The 26,175-nt window shown below is 39.0% G+C and overlaps 1 protein-coding gene across 3 annotated transcripts in view; it reads left to right on the top strand.

Moving 5' to 3' along the window:
* CDH11 (cadherin 11) overlaps positions 1-26,175 on the top strand; it is a 117,768-nt gene that overhangs the window by 75,363 nt on the left and 16,230 nt on the right. For all 3 annotated transcript variants that reach the window (XM_075940037.1, XM_075940035.1, XM_075940036.1), the window contains 5 exons: positions 14,470-14,874; positions 16,320-16,614; positions 19,284-19,403; positions 20,957-21,124; positions 24,261-24,448. In XM_075940037.1, coding sequence (XP_075796152.1) covers positions 14,647-14,874; positions 16,320-16,614; positions 19,284-19,403; positions 20,957-21,124; positions 24,261-24,448 — 999 coding nt within the window. In that variant the 5' untranslated portion in view covers positions 14,470-14,646. The remainder of the gene's footprint in view (positions 1-14,469; positions 14,875-16,319; positions 16,615-19,283; positions 19,404-20,956; positions 21,125-24,260; positions 24,449-26,175) is intronic.

Genomic DNA, 26,175 nt, shown 5'->3' with positions numbered 1-26,175 from the left:
CTTACATACATTCCCTAATTAATGTTTCCCATACAGTGTTTCGTATAATAACAACTTTACATATTTAAGAGTTGTAGTTACAAAAAAGTCAAGTTTCTGGGTGGCATTTCTTGAAACATTGTCTGAGTGCTGAGTTAGTTACAATTGTTTTGAAGAGAACAGGTGTCAATTATGTAACAATGCCCTTAGTCAATTACGGGGCTTGGCTCCCATAGCAGAGTTAGTGGCTTGACAATGCATTGTTACAATGTATCTCTGCAATGTCAATTTCAAGCAGCCCCCTTGCACAAGCTTGAGCATGCCCTGGGACACAGAGGAGGGACTGTTTCTGGCTACATAGGATTATATTCTTAACAGTTCTAAGATACATGACCTAATACATTATATTCTAAAGGGGCAATAATAATAATAATAATAATAAATCTAAACATTTAACAATCTTAACAAATAATAATAATAAGAAGAAGAATTAATAATAAATCTAAACACTTTAAGTTGTGGGGAACAAATTATGGGGAGTCACTTCCATTTGGGGAGAATCATTTTCAATACATTAATATGTTATCCCTACATGGGCACATTGACTAGTAGCAAATTATTATCCCATGGAGCAGAGCAAAGCAGAAGGCGAAAAATTGTACCTGAGAGGTCAAATATTCCCTGACGCTACTCCTGGCTAGTGCAATTTATGGCCTATCCTTCACTTATTATTGTGCCTAAAGCACAATATAGTTCTAACTATTCTATAAATGCTGCCAAGTAGCTTGTTTTCTGAGTCAGGTAAAAGTTTCAGCTTTCACATTTTCTGTGTTACTTTGAAAATGCTCTTTATTAGAACTGAAAATGTGACAAGTGCACTAAAACATATTGCAATAGGAAAGTATTGAGTGTTACTGAAATCCTATGCACTATATTTTCAAAAGATATTTTGCACAATATAGATTACCTAATATGTTGGCTGTCATTCTAGGTTAAGGGGCACAATTTTCTACTGAAGGTAGTTGGATTTTGGAAGGGCTCAAGAAATAGAGCCCAATCTGTGCTGAAAATTAAATATAGGTTCAACCTTTCTGATTCAGAACTCTCTGGTCCAGCAACATCCATGGTCCTTTTGGATGGGCATAGAAAGGACCGCGGATGTGGCTGGACCAGAGAGCCCTGGTGGATGGGAGTAGGGGTTTGCCTGGGAATCTGTTGGCAGAGAAGCTGACGGCCGGGAGCCAGTCTGGGTCCAGAGCCAGGAATGGAGCCACTCCAGCACCATGGGGGCTGGGAGCGGAGCCGGAAGAGGGGTCTGTAGCCATAAGGGGAGATTGAGAGTGGGAGCTGGCAGCCAGGAGGCTGGTAACTGTCAGGGAGACCCTGGAGACTGGTAGCAGAGGGGCTGACGTTGATCTCCCCAGTCCAGCAAAATCCCTCATTCAGGACTGGTCGGGTCCCAAGGGTGCTGGGCCAGAGAGGCCTAACCTGTAGAGGAATATGTAATTTTAAAATGTCATGAAATGAGATTAACAAATTATCCAAGAGGTGTGCCTGATGTGTGGGGCAGATGGCTGATGAGCTCTTCAATGATTATTGGCTGGCACTTGCACAACTCCTCCCACCCTCTACAAAAACAATGTAATATTCAGAAGAGATCATTTGTAGCCCTGCACTCTGACACTGGTAACAAATGATCAGAGTGTCAGATCATTCTGTGTCAGGCATATGCCCCAACAAGAAGGATAAATCAGTCTGAAAAGCCTCCTAACTAACCTGCCTTGTTTGTTGTTAAGGTTGATCCCTTTCAATTATAATTATCATCTTAATTGTGCAAATAGTTTTGGGTTATAGTGAACCAAACATAGCTATATTGCCAGCTAAAAGCACATAAATGAAAAGTTACTCTTCTCTCTGAGTTCTGGCTATTACAGTTACAGGTGTCACCTAAGGGAACTAGAACCAAATTAATTGGAGGAAAAAAATATTCCTGTACAGTAGTTATTATTGTCCGAATAATCTCATTTAGGACACACTGTTCTTTTGTTGATTTCTGCATTCAGGGGGGTTAGATGCTAGCTGCAAATCTTGCTACTTTGTTAAAAATTTTAACAGGGACTGCTACACCCTTCTCTCTTCCTAAAAACACAGGAGAGAAAAACATCCCAGGAAGCTGCCTTTTTTCTGATGAATCACAATGAACAAATTGTTCCAAGGATAGCACAACCAAGTCTTTGTTACGCTCTATCACTGCATAGCCAATAGCCCAGCAGTTAGTGCTGCTCCGCTGCATTCTTGCAGCATAAACAAAGCAATACAGAATTAGTGTATTCAAGCCTGCAGTGGACTTTACTTTAGCCACTGAGTCCCTCTCTATTCAGTTATAACCCTTTAACCAAGTCATATTTATTTAAAAGATGGGTTCCTAGTTAATAAATATAGAAGAAATACCAAACAAATTGAATAGAGGAACTTATCTGTAGAGGAGAGAACAGTTAATATTGCTTTTAACACTGTATTTAGAAAATGTAGAAAATGTCAAATGCTGTTAGAATATCTTCATATGTGGCTCGTTGTTGGACAAATTCTTATTCTTATTCAGGTTAAAATCTCGTTTAAATGTAGAGGAGCTGCAGAACTGGGCCCTAAGAAATATTCTTTACAGCAGAAATAGCACGTACGATGTCATTATCCTGTAGTGTGGGTCATTTTACAGTTACTTCATTAAAATATTTCAATATATAGCTTTGAGGGAAAGTAAAGTCACTGAGGAGACCAGCTCTTATAACCGTATACATGATAAGTCAAATTGTATTCTAGGAGGAGTGCCATTGACCCAAGTGGGGTTCAGAATCTGGGTTAATGAGGAAATATCAAAAATAATAAGTACAAGATGTTATACTGACTTTTCCCTTTATTTGCATCCTTCACATTCATGTATTGCCTTCAAACACAGAATCTGCTTTCTCTAAAGTACTTGAGGTTGTGAACACTCTGCAGCGGTGTTGTTTGTTCTGGTGATGTAGAATTACTACTGTTTCTCTAAGACATAAAAATGAGCAGTTAAATTTTAAACAAGCTTGCATAATTTGCCAGTGAAAAAACAATTACATTTTATACCACTTAATTAAGCCCTTCTTAATGGGTGGGGATTCAGTGAACATCCTGATTGTTCCAAAACCATATATTTGATCCAATTTTTTTTTACAGTATGAAAACAATATCTAGACTTACTTGTATCTAGAAGAAGTAGGTTTTCTGAGATGTATATACATATATGTATATTAAATCTATCTAAAATATAGATAGCAGACATGTTTCAGTCATGTTGGTCCCAAGATACTAAAGAGACAAGAGGGTGGGGCAGCATCTTTTTTTTTGAGCATCTTCTGGTGATAAAATAAACAAGCTTTTGAGCTTACACAGAGCTCTTTTTCAGGTCTGGAAAGGTACAGAGAGTGTCATAGCTCAATACAGGATGGCACAGATAATAGATAAGGAGTTAAAAGAAGTTGAAAGAGACCATTCAAAGTGAGATGAGCAGTTATATACTCTCTCCAATCTGTATATTTTAGACAGAAAAGATGGGTGAGATGATATCTTTTATCGTGTAAGGAAGGTACGGGCTTTCAAGCTACATAGAGCTCATACCTGAAGAAAAAGTTATACCGTTTATATTTAATATATATATGTATAGATTAGGGAATATGAATGCATATATATAAACAAATAACTTACCTATATAGGAACTGTGAGATTTTTTTCTTGTTTTAAAATATATATTTATTTATAAATGAACAGGCATAGGTTCAAATATGGATTGAAATACGGAAAGGAATTTGCTCAACATGCATGCAGAGTCACAGAAATCTAGTACTGGAAGGGTCTTTGCCAGGTCAGCCAGGCCAGTAAGGAAGGACTGGCTAGACCATTTGATATAAGTTTGGCTAACCTGTTTGTAAACACCTCAAGGAACTGATTCCGCAAGCTCCCTAAGTACATTTTTCCAGTGTTTAACTATCCTGACCATAAAGAAGTTTTTCCTCTAGTCTAATCTTAACCTCCCTTGCTGCTGCAATGTAAGCCCATTGCTTTGTACAATTATAAAAACATCTATAGAACCATGTAACATATGTGTTTTCAAGGATCCATTTGTAATATTTAGCTTTTGAAGACATTCAAAATTATCCTTCACTTGGCCTTCAATACTGATTTTCTGCCTCAGCATATTATTTGTCATAAATCAAATTAGCTAGTGAGAAAAATGTGAGGGTAATTTTGCCTTTGTTTGGAATGAGTATTTAGTAAAGGAAAACACAGAGCTGGTTTAAACATGAACACAACATATAATTGGAAGTAACTTGACTTTAGTTGTCAGTTATTTTTCCCACTGGGCATCATCTATTATCACTTACTTATATAAGAGCAAATCATACTGAACTAAAGTGGACCGAGGCTATGGTTATATTGGATTTTGAGCACATACTAAATTATGAGATTTCCACTTTACTCTGAGATGCACAAGTACACAATTATTATTTAAAATAAACTCTTCCAAGAGTGTAGTCATTATTTCAAATGACTCTATCAATCACTGAGTTCTTTAATAAGACTACCTTTCTCATGCTAGCTGTTTTCCTGCAGAGTTTATGCTTAAAAACAGACAGTCTGTGTCACATTTATTTCAAGCAGATCTCCCTAGGGCAGCAAATAAATGTAAAACTCTGTTTACAACCATTTTTCATTTCCCAAGCCTTTTAATATCAGTCTCACAGGCCTTTTGCTATGTCATTCACTTCGTAATGTACCATGTTGTCTTGTCTCTTTCACTGCTTGTGTTGGATACAGTGCTTGGCAATTTCACTCTCCTTGAAAGACTACAAATTAAACTAAATGCAGAGGAAAATAATTTCCTTTTGTGATGATTTCAGAGGTAAATGCCAAAAAGGAATATCACACCCTGTTAGTCAGGCTGCTTATTTTGTCTCCTCCTTCCTACAGAATTACTTTTACTTCCAAAGAGTCATTGGGGTACGTTTTAGTTGATGATCTCCTGATATTGGATCTCAAAACTGTCAAAGGAAAAAAAATGGCTGCATTTCAAAAGTTGTTCTCAGAAAAACCTTGGGATTGTTAGGTTTAAACATCTCAGTAATTCAATACTGTGCTGTGAAACATAATTTAAAAATGCAGAGCATTAAGCTTCCTTGCATAAATATATACTGAATGATATTCTATGAAACTGCAAAAACATATGTATATTATCATAGATTTGTATTATTAGACAAAGTACGGCCCATACCCCTATTTTGCCAGTTGCTGTACTACTACAGAACAAAGTGAGTAGTCTCACTGAAGATGATGGAACAACTCACAGTGCATAAATATGTGCAGAATTGGAATCCCAATATTGGGATTAAGACAAGTAAGACAATTTATGGTCTAATTCTGCAATCACTGAAATCAATGGGACTTTTGCCACTGCTCAGCTACAGTGGGTTGAAGTCCTCATTTATATTTTTTATCTCCTTATTACTAATAAGTATGAAATATTGAAGGTTTTGGACCTAAACAATCTTAGGGTATATCGGCACTAGATCTGGAAGGTATACATTTCAGCACAAGATTAAGATACTTGATTAAAATTGACAAGGGGCAAGAAAGGGTAGCTACCCAAATACTATTGTGCCTGAAACCATAGGTTACTTATATGGCTGTGAGGTTTCCTGGAGGAACAAGAATTTATAAAATGGTTTGGCAGTGCTACTGTTTTTTAGAAAAGAAAGAATACATTTAAATGTGTCATTGTGCTATACTATTTGAATCCATATTTTTTACCTTACATAATAAAAATTCCCAGCACAAGACTAGATTTACTGAGCTACCTTTATGTGACATTTTCTTTAACTGAGAGAAAAGCGGGAACAGTGAATATGTTTTTTGCTGAAAAAAAATTAAATTAAAGCTGAATACCTATCAAGTGGATTTCAGTGATACTTTCTGAATACAGCTGTCTCTCTTTCAACCTCATTTTGGGGCAGTAGGAATGGATAATCCTGTGAGTTTTCACAATTTTATTTATTTATTTATTTAAATGCCTTTAAAATCCTTTTTTAAAAATGGTCCTACGAGCTTATCATTTGAGTTATACAATTATTTGCTGAGGATAAAAGCCAACTTCCTCCCTCCCTCCCACTTCTCAAAAAAACTCCACAAAATGAATTGACCATACCAAACCCCTCCAGAATAAATAAATATAAATTGGCATTCTGAATTCCTCACCTCATCTCCCACAATAAAACATAGAAACTTGTTAATATTCATTATGTAAGTAAAGATGAACAAATCCAGGCTCTGTTTGACCACTTTAGTTTCCAGATCCAAACATGGCTTTATCCCCATCCCGTTTAAACTGAGAGACTATTAGTTCGAGTGCTTCTGATGAGCGCATCTGTACTCACGCCAATCAAAGACGGAGACTATCACTTAAGCTACATCTAGACTGCATTCCTCTGTTGACAGAAGGATGCAAATCAAGCATGTCGAAATTGCTAATAAAGCAGACATTTAAATATCCCATGCTTCATTAGCATAAACATGGCTGCCGCTTTTTTTCCGAAATGGAGCTTTTAAAAAAAACGGCAGTTTAGATGCGGATCTGTCGAATATAAACCCTTTTTTTGACAGATCCTGTATTCCTCAAAAAATGAGGTTTACAGGATCTGTCAAAAAAGAAAGAATGCAGCATTTTTTTCGACCACAGTAAACTTCATTTTATGAGGAAGAACACCTTTTTTCGAAAATGCTCTTTCAAAAAAAGGCATTCTTGACTGCAAACAGGACTTTTTCAAAAGAGAGTATCCAGACTACCTGGGTGCTCTCTTTTGAAAAAGCGGCTTGCTTTTTCGAAAGAAGTGGTTGCAGTCTAGACGCTTTCCTTCGAAAGAGGCTTTTCGAAAGATTCTTTCTCAAAAGCCTCTTTAAAAAGAAGCTTGTAGTCTAGACAAAACCTTAGGCATCTAAGACCCAGAATGTGTAGCATGAGATCATGGAGTTATCATGAGTCCTGACTAAGGGTCAATGTGCAATTGCCCTGCCCTAGGAGCAGATGAGGGTCCATCTTCTTCCTATGTACCAGTTGATGGGTGTGTTAGGGAGGTGGAATTAAGGATTCACGTATTCCTCACCTGTGCCCATCCATCCCCTGCCTACCTGAGCAGTAGGTGAGGTAGCATAAACATAGCAGTTCCACCTACAGTTCTCCTGCTTGTTCACTGATCCATAATGTGCATAGAAAGGATAACTCATGTTTTTGTGCATATGGTTCCCTATGTGACTTACAGCTGAACCGTCAAGACTTTATAAGCTGAAACCCTTACACTCCATCAAAAGATAATGTGTCACAATATACACTACTCGCTCCATGATGAAATAAAATATGTATTTGTTCATCTGACCATACTAAAATTCTTCCAGAACAATGCTAATATAACGTCAGAGAATCTCCAGGGATTGAGAGAACATTTCTCTTTTTCACTGACTAAAATTGAGACCTCGCTATACTGGGAACTTGTGGAATTTTACTGAATATTCTTGTAAAATCTTTCAAAATACCACAGGCTATCATTTTGTCATTACAGTGTACTCTTGAATATTCAGTACCAAAAGTTTCCTGGAGGAACAATTAATATTTTAGTGTATTGTGCAGAATTCTGGACTAGACAAATCAAAGAAATTGTTTAGGCTACAATAACTTGTCACATGGTCATTTAACGGATATATGCACAGGAAGCAATCTTGGCTCTGTAGGGATCATTTCTACTACAGATAGAAACAAAGTTTGCTAGACATAACTTCCAAGACTATGGTTTGTCGTTAAAATAATATGTGCTGACTCCTTAGTTTTATCTATGATTCATGTATTAGCAGCCAGCACAATTTTTGTCCTAGAAATTTTGAAATTGTAGTTTTGTAGGAAAAGCTGTTTTTTTAAAGAGAAAAAATATTTTAGCATGGTGGACTCAAATTGTGCTTTGTTATGCCATGATAACACACTGCTCAGCTATAAAAGAAGGCAAAATGTGGGCAAAGTTGCACTTAGAGAATTATTCAACATTTTAACAATAGTTCAGATATAAGTTTAGATTGGCTATTCAATTTACAAATGGTTCTGATAAGCCACTCTGGTAAGCAAGTCTCAGTGTGGCATTTGGAAAGGGCCTAAGAAAGAAGAATGGAAGAATAGAATAGAATACATCTGATAGGCTTGTCAACACCCATAGCAAGAACCTATCCAAATTACAACCCTGGGCTCTGGAAAGCATCGGAACTGCTCAATTCATGCATTCTGGGAGCACATTGCTCCAAAAAGAAAAGCACCATGGCCATATTCCTAGCTTTCAGCAGCCCCCATGGAGTAGGTCCGCGGAGTATGTTGTACTGTAGAATATTACTCAGAACTTAAGGGGGATCAGTGTCTAATAAGATCAACAGAGAGATTTGTTTAACATATTTCCAATAAAGTATATTTTTAGTCACAAGTTCAAAGGATTCGGAGCTCAGCCTCCATGTTTATGGGAACAATTTTTTTACCTGTTTTTTTACATCTGCCAAACAAATTGCACATGCAAAGTTGAGTACTTGCAATCCTATCTGATTTTGTGATCATGTCGTTGGAAGTGTCTATAGAAAAGTGTTTCTATCCATGATGCAGGTAGACCTCATTATTTGTTAATATATAACCTATAACAAATATGTATTTCCAATTTTAAGTTAACTTTGTCCTTCATATATCAAGTAAAAGCAAACCACGCCTGTTCATTTGTTGCTATAGCCTTATTTTCTGATTTAATACAGGTTGAACCTCTCTGGCCTGGGACTCTCTGGTCCGCCAACATCTGTGGTCCTACCAGACCAGAGAGCCCCAGCTGCAGAGGTTACCAGCAATTGGCAGCTTGCAGTGTCCTAGGGGCAGGGACCCCGGCAGAACCCCACTGGTCAAAACGGGGTCAGCAGCCAGGGCAGGGAGACCTTCTGGCTGAGAGGGTGGAGGGTGGAGCCTTGCCACAGTCAGAATGAGGCCAGCTCAGAGAGAAACCCAGTCTGTCAGAGTGCAGAGCCCCACCAGCTGGACCTGGGACGGTGGCACAAAGAAGAGCCTGGCTATCGGCAGGGAGCCCAGTTGGCCAGAGTGGAGTCAGTGGGTAGAGTAGCCCTACCCGAGGACTGGGGGCAGCAGAGCCCAACAGGCAGACTGTGGGAAGCACAGTGGCAAAGACTGCAGCCAGGAGGGGAGCTCCATGAGAGTCTGAGGCCTGACCTCCCCATGTCCAGCAAATTCCCTAGTTCAGGAGCACTCAGGTCCCGAGGGTGCTGGACCACAGAAGTCAAACCTGTAGTGTGAGATAGCTTCTTGTTTCTATGTATTCATGGTGGGACAAGTATTCAATCCCTGAAAAGTACCAGAATGTTCTTATTCGCAATTAAAACTTACTGTCTCATCCTAGATCCATCTTGTCCCACAGTATCACAGTATCTACTCGGATATAAGAAAAGCAGGATAACATTGGATTTCCAATCATTTCTAATGGAAATTCATGGCTTTGAAATAAGAAAATGTTTATTATGTGATTCCAAACAACAACGACAACATTAGGATATGGTATTTGGGGCAATCTGGATAGATGGCTATCTATACTGTTTGCCATAGTTTTGGAATAATACAATCTTTGCACGGAGTTAATTGAATAATCATACTAATATTAAAGCAGTTATTCCCAACTAAACAGTGATTGAAGAAAGATAAAATTCACAGTAAATTATTCCTACAGTTTTATCTTCATGTAAAGTAGTACAGCATCTGAATAAATCTGCTGTGAATTGTGGCTTTCTGGACATTAACCAGAGACACATTCCAATCATCTGCTGCAAGTTCAGTTCCCAGATCTGCATGCCATGCTTGGGGAGTGATGAGTTATTTTTCCTCCAGTGTTGGTCAGAAGACAATAATTGGTTTATAAATTGTTTAGTTGCTTTTTCCATAATGTCTCACTGAAGAAATACACTGTTTGTTTTTAACCTGGAAGTTATTTTTAAATTGTTGAAATGACTTGTGTTAATTGTTTTGGAACAAAGCCTCCTTTCCTTTTAAAGATGCCACCATCATTTATAGTTATATTTGTTGTTATACTTTAATTTAGCAGCATCTCCTATTGGTGGAAAGTACTTTATAAATAAAGTATCAAATACTCAGCTGCTTTAAATTGGAGTAACTTAATGAACTTCACTGGTGCGATGTCAGTTTACTCCAACTAAGTGTCCTATATAAAGTTAATAACATGCCTTATGAATATAGATTTGGCTCTTATTTGCTAGTAAATCTTATTTGCTAGTGATCAATCTCATTGTGTGTTTACGGGACTGAGCTCCTAGAAAAAAAAAACATTTACCAATTATACTCCTCCCTTTGTATTAGGAATACATAACTCTACTTTCACAGAGGTTTAAAAATAAAGGATTGGAGGCAATTACCATTTTAAATCCTAATTAGTAAATTAAGTATGGATGGGTGGTTAATGTTTTGTGTTTAGTGCTTCACACTTCAGTAACTGATGGCAAATATTTGTATGAATTTGCGTGTCTGTTCCATTATTTTAAAGCATCTTTCATAAAACCTTTGCTGATAGTTACATAACAATGCTGGTAATAAAGTTATTTGATGTTTTGGGTATTGTGGAATCTTGGGGTGTTTACTTATTTCAATTATTGGTTGCATCATTTCAAGTTAACAATCTGTAGAACAGTAATCAAATATACAGTGTTTTTCCCCTTTTTATACTTGTTTTTAAAATCTATTAATGCAAACTGTTCACTTGCTAAGCTGGCTATAAAATAAGCCAAAACAATGCACCAGCAGCAAAACAGGACAACAGTCTCCATTCATCTATACTGGAGTGTCTGGGCCTTATTACAAAAAATCTGCCAATGCTATTAACTACTGCACTTCCGAATAGCATGCTTCTAGTAAGTGTATGTGACCAATATAACTGTCTGTAAGTTGCACATCATGGTGCTCCATTAATATGAAAGGCCACTCCACAGGAAATTGCTCCTGAAACACATCCATATTATAGGGTAAGGGAATGCAATTATATAACAACTACAGTATTCCAAGTTTTGGTTGAGCCCAAACAGATGAATACAGACAAAATCATCCTCATATAACACTACACGGGTAATAGTAGAGCATGCGTATTGAGGTTTAAATTCAACCCTCAGTTATATGGCATAAACCCAGAGTTATTCTCAGGCCTGCAGACAGGAAGACAAGTGACTCAGGACTCAGCGATTCGAAGATCTCAGGGCTCTGGCTGCTGCTACAGTAGCAGTGGTAGCAGCTGCAGCCTCAGGATCTTTAAATCACTGTTGGAGGACTCTGCCATGTGCTCTGGGCAGCACTAAGCACTGTGGGTCGCCATGCTACAATCTGGGCAGCCCTGAGAGCCAACTGCCTTTGGCTCCATCCTTTTGCCCTCTTTGTCACCCCTTCTGGGTGCATGGCGCCACCTTGCCTCTGTAAGCTGTCAGCTCCACCGATCATTCCATTGACTGTATTGGCATGACTCTGGATTTCAACTTGTGTAACTGGGGACGAGAATTAGTCACATATTTAAGATGACATTTCTGAACTTTGAGCTAGTGTAACACCAATAGGCGGAACCTCAACTGGGTCCTCCAGAGCTTAGTACATGAGCTTCTATAGCTTGAGCTATCAAGCTTGCTGACTCTCAGCTAAGACTATAAAAAAAAACTTATTCTTTCGCTCCGTAAATGGTCTAAGTGCCACCACATGGGGCAGTGAACCACACCCAGTGGGTGTGTGGGTTACACTAGATTTAATGGATATTTACTTAAATAGTAGCAGTGACTTTTCTCCTGAATAAAACACAATAAAAATAGTTTCTGTCTCTTACTTCAGGCTCAAGCTCTTACGGTGTTGAAAGTAATTTCTCTTGTCAGCAAAATGGCAGCAAACATAAGACAGCTTAGAAAGGACAGCACTGACTAAACCCTTTGTTTCTTGATACAATCCACAGTTTACAATTAATAATGATTTCTGAAATTTTAAATCATTTTTTCTGAACCAAATTGTAGGAGATTCTTTCATAACATGGCAAAGGGAAAATAATACAGAAAAAATTCAAATGGTTATTTTAAAATTGTCTTATTAAATATGCCCGAGAAAGAAAAAGTCAAATTCTTCTATGCTAGATTATGTACTCAAATATATGCATAAGCCTCATGGAATATATTAGGCTGGAGCTATTGCAATGTCATTGCTAAGACAATGTCTGTGTTTCTGGTTTACACTAAAAAAAGATTGTCAGCCTCTTTGTTTTATTTGAAAAATACAGTGGTTTTGCTTCCCAAAATTTACCATACCCTATTTCTCAAACCTAAATCTATGTGTTTTAACAGAACTGTGTAAAGACTAAAGTGGGAAGAGGGTTTAAATAGGATTTGGAGAAGGAGATGCTAAACGTGTGGCATTTTACTGATGAGATACATTCTCTGTCATGAGGCTGTGCTAACAGTGAGCTGTGTGTTTTGGGGGAGACAGAGTAGAGTGTAGGTTGCATTAACTCTTCAATTCCTGGTCTTTTTGTGTTACATGTATTATTTTAGAAAATCCTTAACCAAAGCAGAACATTGTGGGTGCATCTAGACTGGCAAGATTTTGTGCAAAAGCAGCTGCTTTTGCACAAAAACTTGCCAGCTGTCTACCCTGGCCGCTTGAATTTGCACAAGAGCACTAACTTTGTAATGTACAAAATCAGTGTTTCTTGCGCAAATACTTTCCCACTCCCGCTCGGGAAAAAGCCCTCTTGCACAAGATTACTTGCTCAAGAGGGCCAGTGTAGAAAGGGAAGAAATGTTTTGCGCAAAAAAGCCCCAATGGCTGAAATGGCAATTGGGGCTTTCTTGCCAAAATCGCGTCTAGCCTGGCCACGGATGCTTTTGTGCAAAAAACTTTTCCATTAAAATATTTCTGCAAAATCATGCCAGTCTAGACGCAGCCCGTGTGTTTGTGAGAGAGTGAGAGAGAGAGAATTGGAAAAGGTTGTGTGCCTCTGAGAATGGAATATAGCTTTAAGTTAATATTTTGTTAGCAATCTGTAGCAGATACAAAGAAAATTCCTAAGACAAATGTTCCCACTAATCTTTTCCAGCCTTATGCAGAATAAACTTTTGTGTGGTCATGAGGCATGTGTGCATGTGCATGACTAGCAGAAACAAAAAACCTAGTTGTGGACACCTTGCTAATCAGCTAGGTGGCATCTTTCCTGAGCACAAGTTCACAGCCTATTGGGAACACTGACTGAGACGCCTAAAACAAACATTCCGGGAGCAGTACATGTCGGTTGCTCAGTACAGGCATAGGTGCTAGAATGAGGGGTGCTAGTTTCCATCGTATACAGTGGATTCAATGGCTCTCAGCATCCCCATTATACACATTGTTCCAACACAACAGAGTACAGGTGTTCTTTAAATAAAGGCTGAAAAACATTGTACAGGAAGCTTGATGGGTATATGCAAAAAGTTATTTAAGATGGGTTGATAGTCCTGAATGTGTAGCCTTAGCTCAAGTCTCAATGTATTAGACAATCTCATTGTTGACTCTGACCTATTGTACAGAAGTGATCAGATATGAGGAAAGAGGCAAAATCATCTGGGCAACTAAAATTTTAGGAGGATGTCTATACGTCAATAAAAAGTCCCATTCCACCAAGTCTTGGAGTCCACATAAGTTGATTTCAGTTTGTGGGACGAAACGTTGCATTCCGGCCATTCAGTCTTGGGCTAGACACTGGGCTCTGAGACTCATCTCTCACATGGTTTCGGACCATGGTTCCAGCTTGAGCCTGAATGTACATGCTACAATTTTTAGCATGGCTGCCTAACCTTAATTCACCTGTCCCAAGCCATTTGCAGTTATGGGTCTTTTATTACACTATAGACCTACCTTAGAGACACCTGGAATGGGTGCTACTGCCAAACATCACCTTATCAAAGAGTCTTTAGGTGTTTTTACTAATTCATAATGTTAAAGGTTTGTGGCAAGGGTGGTGGCAAGGGCAGCATTAAGGTTTGGGAATGCTTCTAAGCACTGACTGATAATATTTTATTACCGTACCGGATGCATGCTGAAACCTATATGGGCATCGTTTCCCACTGCATTAGGAGAAGAGGGAAATGAACACTAACAGTACCAGAAAGAAAACTTATTTAGAATAGTTATAGTTGTTATAATTACTATCAAAGTAATATTTTCCTACTGAATCATTAGTTCTTGATTACTGTTATTTTCTTTAAGTGTGCAAGGGATATTACATCTGTGCTGGATTGGCAATAGTTTTTTACAGTTGGCTTATAATTGTCACTTCTCAAAAGGGAAAGACTGACACTTTTCTCCACTCTTCTTTCCTTCAGCAATTAAGTTGGGAATCTGCAGAGCATTAAAGTGATGCACTTAATGAGAGGTGGCATCCTATATGCAGAACATTACATCTGAAATTTTCCAGTAGCCCCACGGTTTCTACTTCAGAGGCCACTCTGGGTGGAAGGAGTAGATTCTTGAATACTCCTGTGCCTATAAAATAACCAAAAATGAAGGAGGACAGTTGTTTACATGCTGCTCTTATCTGCCTGGGCATGCTGTGTTACAGCCATGCCCTGTCTACAGAAAAACTCAACCATTTAAGGCCGTCACTTCATGGTCACCATGAAAAAGGAAAAGAAGGGCAAGTTCTGCATCGTTCAAAAAGAGGCTGGGTGTGGAATCAGTTCTTTGTAATAGAAGAGTACACAGGACCGGATCCTGTACTAGTTGGCAGGGTAAGAAATATATTACACTTTTTCATTTGTTTTTAATAGGTACTGATTTCTTTCTCATTGCTATATCAGCTTCTTTTTTTCCTCCCTGAAACTTCTGGTATTCATCATTTCCTCTGTAGCTCAGTAAGGGTCCTGATCCAAAGTGTATTGAACTGAAGGGGAGTTTTTCCATTGAATTCAAAGCACTTTGACTTCAGGCCTTAGAGCAGTACATTGAAACCTTCTCTACTGGGACCAAAAGGATCATTTGCACAACAAGGTTAATCCCTAAATTGTCCACCATGTCCCAGTAAATCGTCATACCATTCTTAATTTTGGGGTATGTCTAGACTACAGCCTTTGGTCGACAGAAGTTTTGTTGACAGATACTGTTGACAAAGCTTCTGTTGACAAAGAGCGTCTAGACTACAGACAGTTCTGTTGACAACGCAAGCCGCTTTGTCGACATGACAGTGTAGATGCAAAGCATAGTGTAGATGCAATAATGCCTTCTGTCAACAGAACTCTGTCGACAAAAGGCGTTATTCCTCGTAGAATGAGGTTTACCAACGTCGACAAAACTGCTGAGTTCTGTCGACATTATGTCGACAGAACTCAGCAGCAGTGTAGATGCAGATATAGTTTTCTCAACAAAAATCCACTTTTGTCGACAAAACTCTGTAGTCTAGACACAGCCTTGGTGTCCATTCAGAGGAGCATAGCTCTCAGTATTGTAAGACTAGTCTAGAACATACCAACCCGTGTAAGAGTTTTAAAATAATGGTTAAAATAGATTAGATCAGGCAAACCAAAATAAATGAAAAACATAATTTACATTTATGTCTACCAAGCAGTTGATAAATGTGAATCCCTGGGTAATTACACTGACTAGCACTAGCTCACTAAAAATAGCAATGTGACTCACAGGGCAGGCTTGGAGTTAGGTAGCTGGACTGCCAGCTGTGCCATATGGCTGTGTTGCTATCTTGAGAAGAGAGCTAATGCAAGTGAGTCTACCTGCTCTGAGAATTACACCTCCCAGCTGCACTATACAACCCACTCCTATTGAACATCTAAATTTTAAGATATTACTTAGTAAGATTAAAATTAGACTGCATTACATATTCTGGGCCGGATTGTCTCTCGTGTTACACTTGATTTACCTCCTGCACAGTCAGTTGTGTTATTTTAGCTTAAAACCCATGTAGTAGAGTAGAGAATCAGACTCACTAAGCTAAATTCTGTCATCGGTTTGCTGATTTAAACAGGAGTTCAACACTTCTGAGCCAAAGCAAATGATGTCAGCTATGCACCTGACTCATGAAACTAAGCTCTGCATCAGTCCTGAAAGTTTAGAAACTTGGCAGTGGCTAGACAATAACATGTAATAATTCAATTACAATTTTAATGGCTGGAAATGCACAGTATATATTGCTTAGTTACAATATATATTTTATATTTTATAGCTTCATTCAGATATCGACTCTGGAGATGGAAACATTAAATACATTCTCTCAGGTGAAGGCGCTGGAATAATTTTTGTTATCGATGACAAATCAGGGAACATCCATGCAACAAAGACACTGGACCGAGAAGAGAGAGCTCAGTATACTCTAACGGCACAAGCTGTAGACAGAAACACTAACAGACCTTTGGAACCACCTTCAGAATTCATTGTTAAAGTTCAAGATATAAATGACAACCCGCCTGAGTTTCTACATGAGAATTATCATGCTAACGTGCCAGAGAGGTCCAATGTGGGTAGGTACCAATAAGTGCATGCCACTTTACATTTTTTGGAGTAAATTATATTGACAGGGACTTTTTCCAGTTTCTGAGGAGAAAAATGTATTCATTCAGTTCTTCTATTAATCAATGAAACATCATCTGTCATTTGCTCTAATTAGCTGAAGGATTCAAAGTTGAAAACTCTGCTATAGCCAGTTTTGCCAACCATAAGACATCATACTTTCTGAGTCAGACTCCCTCACAAGATCAAAATCATAAGACTAGGTCACAGAAATCATAAGACTTAAAAACCACCATGTATTTTAATCTGTTTTTTGATTTAACACCACCTCTGCTTTTTCTGGAAACGTGTGTGTGATAATTACAGATTGAAAAGTCAACCTTTAATGCACACATACTTTTCTCTGGAAGCTCACATGGAAACTCAGTGTTTGCAAATTGAAGGAGAATTAGAATGGAAAAGATGAAGAATGGTTGTTGTTGTTGGTTGGTTTTTGGGGAGGGGAGGAAATGGGGACTAGTCCTAAGTAAAAACTAATTTCAATATAATCATGATATTTTAAATTGGTATCTCAAATGTATCCCTTGAAAAATGGAGAGTTGGGGCAGAGAAAAAGCATCCCTACTGGTTGGAAAAAGACAGAGGTCTTGTGTTAAATGATTGTACCCAAGAAAACACTCAGTGGAGAGATCTGAAGTGTGATAAAATTAAAATATGATGGAAAAACCTAAATCACACATATTTAAAAGTATATGGTAGAAGGCCTATAAAATGGAACTGGGAAATTAATAGTGAACAGTTTCATCACACAAAGCACTCTATGTATGAAGTTTACCAGTTATGTTTAGTAACCATTTATGTGAGCTGCAAAGATGTGCACATTCAAGAAGACCTTTACAACATCCGCCATCTTTCAGAGCTTTCTGTCTTTCAGTGCAGTAATTACATTTAAGCCCTACATATTTTTAAATAATCAATACAATTATAATGAAAAGTAACTTGAAATCATTCCTATTTCTTTCTATAATTTGATGACTACACAAAAATAAAAAATATCCCATGATCACAATGCATTCAAAAAACCTCTCTTAATTAACTGTTCAAGGAGCAAAAATAATTAATTTTACTTTTAATTATTCTTCCTTCCTGCAGCCCTTGGGTTTCTCCCCTTCTTCAAAGTTGGCAGCACCTTCAGCCTCCGCCCCCACTTCAGCACACCCAGCCTCGCAGTCCTAGGGTGTTTCACACATGCCTGTATCTGGAAGACATAAGGGCTGTGTCTACACTGGCAACTTATTCCGGAAAATCAGCCACTTTTCCGGAATAACTTGCCAGCTGTCTACACTGGCCACTTGCTTTTCCGGAAAAGCACTGATGATCTTCTGTAAAATCATCAGTGCTTTTCTGGAAAAACTATGCTGCTCCCGTTCGGGCAAAAGTCCTTTTCTGGAAAACTGTTCCAGAAAAGGGCCAGTGTAGACAGCACAGATTTATTTTCCGCAAAAAAGCCCCGATCACGAAAATGAAGATCGGGGCTTTTTTGCGGAAATGCACGTCTACATGGGCACGGACGCTTTTCCGGAAATAGTGCTTTTCCGGAAAAGCATCCTGCCAATGTAGACGCTCTTTTTCCGGAAATACTTATAACGGAAAACTGTTCCGTTTTAAGCATTTCCGGAAAAGGGTGCCAGTGTAGACGTAGCCAAGCAGTATCCTCTCTCATCTCCCCATTCCCATGCTGATAGGCTGAAGGACAATTCCAGGGGGCTTTTTGTTCCCCTCTGACCATTCCTACACTGGATGTTTCAGGGAGAAGAAGAAGTGCTGTCCTGTCTGGGTTTCTTAGAAGAGGGGAGAGAGAGGAGACACTTTAGCAACATAGGGGGCCATCCCCACCCTGCCTCTGAGCCTGGTGATCCAAGATGAGAGACCCTACTGGCTTCCAAAAGGGCTGAACTTCTTGTTGGGGTTGGAGCACGTCATGACAAAATGAGCTCCCAAACCCTCCAAAATCACTTGAGCATTGGCTAGGCTGCAAAGGGTCTCTGCAAGACTGTGTTAGGGTTAAGGAGTGTGTGAATGGGGGAGAGGGGGGAATCCTCCAACTGACAGGGGTCAAACCAAGGTTTGTGGAGCAAGAGGTAGTGTGATCTACAGGGCCCATTGTACTCTTCATCTTGAGGTGAGCAATGCAATATAGATGTGAGCTAGGAGATGGTGCCATACTTTATATTTTGCCCTGGTTGAAATAAGCTAACAAGGGAAAAGCCCACCTCTCCTTTTTGATCAATACAAGTATCCTTTGTGTGAGTGTAGTTGTGGAGTGTTGCTTCCCATTTGACAGCTATATAACACCAAAGCAGTAAAATATTTTACAGGTAATTGCAAAGAAATATTAAATCTACGGGAATAGTGTATATTAGGTTGTAAAATCATTGACTGATGGCCTATAATTTGCCTTATCATCAGTGACTTCCTAGGGCATCTCTTTTCCAATGAACAAATTGCTAAATAGATCCTCAGTAATCGTTGACACTTTTTTTTTGTTTTTGGTGTGTGTGTGTAGGGTGGGAGAAGAGCAGTGGAAATAGTCACATTAAACAGGTTTCCTTATGATTTAACTGTGTGGCTTTAGCAAACACATTTACTTTTTAAATTTGTTCCTTTCTTTTCTTTTTAGGTACATCAGTTATTCAAGTAACTGCTTCGGATGCTGATGATCCTACCTATGGGAACAGTGCCAAACTGGTTTACAGTATTCTTGAGGGTCAGCCGTACTTCTCTGTGGAAGCACAAACAGGTATGAAAGAGACAGATTTATATGTTTTGAACACCATTACTTCTTCAAGTAAATGAAAATTAAGAGCTAAATATTTTGTCTCCGAACTGCAGTAACAGTTGAAGGGCAGTCTAGTTCATCTTGGGGTATCCAGATCGCTTTAAAGCACCTTCAGTCTCTCCTTCTTCTGTCCAAGGTGTTCAGCAAGATTGGCCTCTGGTGTGTATAGCATTTGAGAGAGATGTCCCCGAGACAGGACCAATGTTTCCTCTATTTTTTTCCATCCATTCTTGGAATACATTTTTATGTGAATTGAGGCATGTGCAAATGTCCCCACCAGAAGAAACAAAACTTATCTGTGCGTGTTCTGCTAATCAGCTAGGTAGTATTTGAATCTCTGCTGAGCAGTTGCACAAGTGCACAGCATACAGAGAACACTGGATGGGACTATTCCCCCTGCCTGAGTTGCAGAGAGATTTAGTAGAAGCTGATATTCAGACTCTATGCGGCAGAAGAATTACCTTGGTAATACTTTTGGGTATGTCTAGCCTGCAACCCTCTGTCGGCAGAGGGATGCAGATCGACATTGCAAATGAAGCAGGGATTTAAATATCCTGTGCCTAATTTGCATAAAATAGCCGCCATTTTTGCATACTCAGTACTTTGTCAGCAAAAAGCAGCAATCTAGAGGGGGATCTGTTGAGAAACAAAGCCTTTTTCAACAGATCCCTTATGCCGCCTGCAAGGAGGTTTATAGGATCTGTCGAAAAAGGCTTTCTTTCTCAACAGATCCCCTTCTAGACTGCCGCTTTTTGCCGAGAAAGTGCTGAGTTGGCAAAAAGAGCAGCCATTTTTATGCAAATTAGGTGTAGGATATTTAAATCCCTGCTTCATTTGCAATGTCGATCTGCCTAATCTGCATCCCTTTGCCAACAGAGGGATGCAGTCTAGACATAGCCTTTGGCTATGTCTACACTGGCCCCTTTTCCAGAAGGGGCATGGTAATTTTTGAGATCGTAATAGGGAAATCCACGGGGGATTTAAATATCCCCCGCGGCATTTAAATAAAAATGTCCGCCGCTTTTTTCCGGCTTTTAGAAAAGCCGGAAAAGAGCGTCTACACTGGCCCCGATCCTCCGGAAAAAGCGCCCTTTTCTGGAGGATCTTATTCCTACTTTGAATAAGTAGGAATAAGATCCTCCGGAAAAGGGCGCTTTTTCCGGAGGATCGGGGCCAGTGTAAATGCTCTTTTCCGGCTTTTCTAGAAGCCGGAAAAAAGCGGCGGACATTTTTATTTAAATGCCGCGGGGGATATTTAAATCCCCCGCGGATTTCCCTATTACGATCTCAAAAATTACCATGCCCCTTCCGGAAAAGGGGCCAATGTAGACGAGCCCTTTTGTGTCCAGCTATGCTGATTTTAGGCCTCCTTTTTAGACAAGAACCTAGGGGAGATTGGGCAGTTTTGATCTAAGCAGCATGCATGATATGTCTTAAATACACTGTATAATATGCAAATACTAGTTTTGAATGACTGAAAATATTGATATGACATTGTTCCTTTGATTGTACAGGTATTATTAGAACTGCTCTTCCAAACATGGACAGAGAAGCTAAGGAAGAATATCATGTTGTAATACAGGCAAAAGATATGGGAGGACACATGGGAGGACTCTCAGGGACGACTAAAGTGACAATTACACTTACTGATGTCAATGACAACCCACCAAAGTTCCCACAGAGTAAGTGACAAGTCCCTTCATACATAACAGTTACTACTAATATAATTTAACACTCATGTAGCGCTTTACATAGTCAAACAAATAGAAACTAATCATAGCTAATAGAGAATCACAACAGAAATTTGATATATGTAAATATGTTCCCAATTTTATGCGCAGTCCTAAAATGATTTCTCAAGTGCTACAGAGGGAGTTATTTTCAGGGCCATGATCAGGGCAGGGGGTTCCTGGCTCCATGCTTCATTTTGAAAACGGTTGAGTCATTTTGTACTATAAACATACCTATGGTGAGATCAATGTGATATGATCTAAACTTTTATGAAAGTGAAGTATCTGTAATGGAGATAGTTAAAACTAGGCTGAAAAAAAGTACTTGAAACTATACATTAGGGAAAAGACTTAGAATACATTTATTAAGTAATCTTAAGCCATCGTTGCTGCAGTGCAAGTCTATTTTTTAACACTGCAGAGGTACTAAAGCCTGCTCAGAAAAAGCAGGCTCTGTTCAGCATTCTATTCAGACAATGCCAACAGTCCCGGAAAAAAATTCTTTGAAAATCTGTCAAAAATATGATGGAGAACCAGGAGGAGTTAAAAGAATGGATTTCGAATGTCTCACCTCCATTGTATGTCAGCAGTTTATTCTGGTTTTGGAGACATAAAATATACATGGGGTTCCCACAATACATTCATCTACACATACCAGTAGGCTCTCACAGAGAGAGACTAACACTGTGCTAAAGAAGAGCCAATGTGTCTTTTTCCCTTATACTTTCAGTACTCCCTATTCATAGCTATTTCCAAGTTGTAGCTTATGATAGCCATTTCTACTTGTGCAAATCCACTTCTGTTAGTGAATACGGGTGAATGGCAGATGATCTATTTTATCTTTTTACACCTGCTGCACCCTATGCTGTCTAAGGTTTTTTTGAGGCAAGAAGTGCTTTCCTTGGCCACAGATGAAAGAGCATTGCACATCCTGCTAACAACTCATGGTTATGCTCTTTCAGCTTCTTGACAGCCTTGCAGCTGAGTGAGCATCACATTCTATTTCATGTATTCTTTCAATTTTATGCATGATGCTGCATCTTTCATTTGTATGTGTAGTTTCACTGAAGTCAAGGACTGTTCAGGTGACTAAAGATTATAGGATTGGACCTTTACTCCTTTGTGAATAGTTATATCCACAGGTAGCAGATAAAATAAAATTTAGCACAAATAAATTTTCAGATTGGAGACAAAATATTGCTAATTACTACAAGTGCACCAGTTTTAGTAGCTACACTGATTATTTGGTTTTCACATATATTTTCATCTTATTTATTTGTTTGTTTTAGCTAATTCAAACTTTGCATTTACCCCGACCCTGAAGGGGATTGTTTTTACTCTCTAGGATACATTGCACTGAATAACACTAACTATTGTATTTTTTAAAAAAACTTTCACTTGTCCAGCAAGAAAAGGATATTAGGTTCACAGCATTTAAGACATTGCATTCATTTGCTATCCAAGTGACTGTCTGTCAATAGGTCAAAATGTTATTGTACAATCTGCTTTGATTTAGGCATGTTTGTGATCTGAATTCATGTTTTATTTCTGTCATATATGCCTCTTGTGTTTACAGTGAATGAAGAAAGTCCATACCTGATATACCTCCTCTGAAAGTGGTGTGGGACCCTCTTTAAAAGTGGGGATGCTAAGTCCCCCTTACTTCTGTCAACTCCCACCCACATCTGAGGCCAGGAGCAAAGCCCTGACACATAGGGCTAGCAGCAAGGACCCCAGGCAGAGGGCTGGCAGCAGAAGTCCCTGGTGTACAGGGCTAAAACTGGGACTCCAGCACATAGGGCTGGTAACAGAGCCCCCAGCACATGGGACTCATATGGGGTCCCACATGTTGGGGTCCCAGTTTATGTCAGTATAGCTCCTGGCACATACACTGAATCTACCATGTGGGGCCAGAATCAGAGTCTCCAGCATATGGGGCCAGCAGCTGGGACCCCAAGCATTAGACCAGGAGCCTAGGGGTGCTGCAGTCTCTTCTGCACATCTAGTTCCTGTGCCTATGTTCCCCCAATGTTCCTCACTTGATTCTTGAAGGCGGGGAGATGTGTAGATTTAACCCATTTTATTTTATCTTGTAGTCTGACTTTGCTCACATCAGTGTTCATGCTCTGGCTAATGTAAAGAATGCCAAAATGGTTAATGGTTAGGGACAACCCTTTATACACTGGCTTGTGTTGGAGGGTATTTGGAGATGTGTAGAAAGCGCTTCTAGAGGACTATTATGTATAAGTAAACCCCGTACAGCCTCCTACTACATAGGAGCGTTGTTTCCTTTGCACCATCCTCACCATTTCTAGAGATTTGGACCACTGGGACCAACAGAGGATATAGGTCCTGAATTAGGGTGGGAAAGTTTCCTTTATTTCTCTTCCCTGTGGATCTTTACTTGGCCCCCACATAATTCGGCATGTACTAAGTGTCCTTAAATTTCAGTTATTTCATTGAATGCAAGTTCATATTCCAAGTGAGAGTTATGGAAAACAGCAGATTTATTCCTCTAGGTTCCACATCAGTATGATCTTATCCAGTTCCTGTTATGTAATTTGTGTCTTTTGAATGAACATCAGTTACCATCTTTGGATTCTCAGAGATGAAGTTCATACCATGAATCATTTGAAATTTAATTTTCTCTAGATTTTTGTAATAACATCTCCAATATGAATTATAACCTCGATGTCATAATAATTTCTGCATTCTGATTGCATGATCAGTTGGCCTTTTAACTTCTGCTATAGCTGATTTCTGTAGTGTAGTAGTTATCACGTTTGCTTCACTTGTGACAGGTCCTTGGATTGAAACTAGGCAGAAACAGTGCCCTTTAATTCCTACTGTGCACTAGAGGTGAAGATTGTAATGGGAAAGGTAATTTTATACAGATTAGCAACATGGCCTCAGATTTCACAAATGACCTCAATCTCAAAGTAAGCTAGACCTTTATAATATAACCATTCCTTCAATGGATAACTCCATTAGTGCTGTGCTATTTTTACATCTATAAATGAAAATGGGTAAAAATATGAATGCTAGAAGAAGCAAACTGTGCCATTACAATGGAATGTTTTTTGCCTAGGTGTATACCAGATGTCAATATCAGAAGCATCCATTCCAGGGGAAGAAGTAGGACGATTGAAGGCCAAAGATCCAGATATTGGAGAAAATGGCTTAGTGACTTACAGCATCATTGATGGAGATGGTGTGGAGATGTTTGAAATTACAACAGATTATGAGACTCAGGAAGGTGTTGTAAAGCTTAAGAAGGTGAGAGATGCTGTCCCTTCAAATCCAATAATATATACAGCATACTTCACTTTCTTTCTCACAGAAGATACAATAGCAGTAGATTACTGTCCATGATAAAATTATGGTAAATACAATTGTGTATAATGTTGTTTATGAAGCTGTGATTAATTCTGAACAATCCATTTTTCTGTTCTCTGCTAATGCCTAGAGCCAAAATGGGAGGAAGTAATGAATGGAAAGCAGCTTTACAAAAAGGTTCTAGAGTGGATTTATTAATATAAAGTAACAGAACTCTGTACTGATATACCCCTTGAGAAATAAAGACCTTTCTCTCTTCAAAGTATATGGAGAATTACCATAGAAATAAATAATGGAATTGAGTTTGATGTTTTAATCAAACGTTCATTTTCAAGTTGGTAGTAACATGAGAATTTTAAGATAATGTTCAATATTACTTCCCCGACATTCTGCATAGATATATAGAAACGGATGATGTGGGTGGTGTTCCAGTGAAAATAAAAAGTCCCATAGAACAAAGTTATACTCTCATTTTTGCCAATGATGATGACAGACTTGGGTTTAAGCATGATCCTCTGCATTCATGAGTCACTTGGATACTTTACTGGGTGTGGGGAAGGGGGAAGTAGCATTTCGTTACTGTGGGATCATTGTTTTATTTCACCTTTTACTTTCTTCCTTGTAATCCATGCTATTTTAGCCTAGGTCAGTTTCATGAGGCACTTGGGCAGGGGTGGAGAACTCAAGATTTGTCAGGGTTAGCTGTTGGTGGGCTGCCAAATGGTTTGCTTACTTGAGCGTCCACAGGCACAGAGCCCTGCAACTCCCAATGGCTGTGGTTCACCATTCCTGGCCACTGGAAGCTACATGAAGCTGTGTGCAGCTGGTGCACTGAAGGTTCCCCTCCTCTGGACTGGAGTAACATTAGCTCACTCTGGAGCTTTTCCCAAAATGTGCAGACTGATCAAGTAAAAGAGGCTCTTACAAGTATTGACATAGAACTGCCCGCATAATAATTTCTCAAATATAATAAGAATAAGCAATTGTTGAAAATCAGTTAACATCTAGAACAACAGCACTTTCAAAATACTGCATCACAAAGTGCATATCTGTAGTCAAACACACACAAGTGCACATACACAGTATGCAAACAAATCAACGCCCTTGTTTTTATGTAACATGTTTTCCTGTCTCTCAAGTCAAATACAATACGTATAGGGATTACTCCTCTGACACTCTGAACAGTCCTGTAATTTGCTGAGTGCTGTCAACACCCGCCACTTCTGATGGAAGTTGAGGCCACTCATCGCCTTGCAGGTGTTACTCAGCATTGAGCAGGTTCAAGCCCATAGAGACTGATGCATGACTGCTTATTTCTAATGTCAGAGAGGAAGCAGATCTGAAATCCCTCTCTCCACCAATCCTGTACCCAGCCTTCTAGACAATGCAATTTAATCCCATGTGTTTTTGAAGAGTCTCTCCAGGATCCCAGTCAAGCAGGACTCAGTCAGGCTTATTTGCATATCCACAGTCCAGCATGAGATCCTGAGCTAATGAAACAATTACAAATTTAATGTCACTAAAATACTGATAACAATGTTGATTAGTATTGATAGCTGCACTAGAACATATGGATTATCTTGGAACACTTTTTTCAAAGGTGAGAACCCTTACAACATCCTCATCTCTGCTCTGACTCGTGTCTGATCTCAGATGCTGGAGAACGT

This window comes from Pelodiscus sinensis, chromosome 12 (assembly GCF_049634645.1).
Source record: "Pelodiscus sinensis isolate JC-2024 chromosome 12, ASM4963464v1, whole genome shotgun sequence".
Classification (NCBI taxonomy): Eukaryota; Metazoa; Chordata; order Testudines; family Trionychidae; genus Pelodiscus; species Pelodiscus sinensis.
This window is presented reverse-complemented; position numbering and strand designations above follow the sequence as displayed.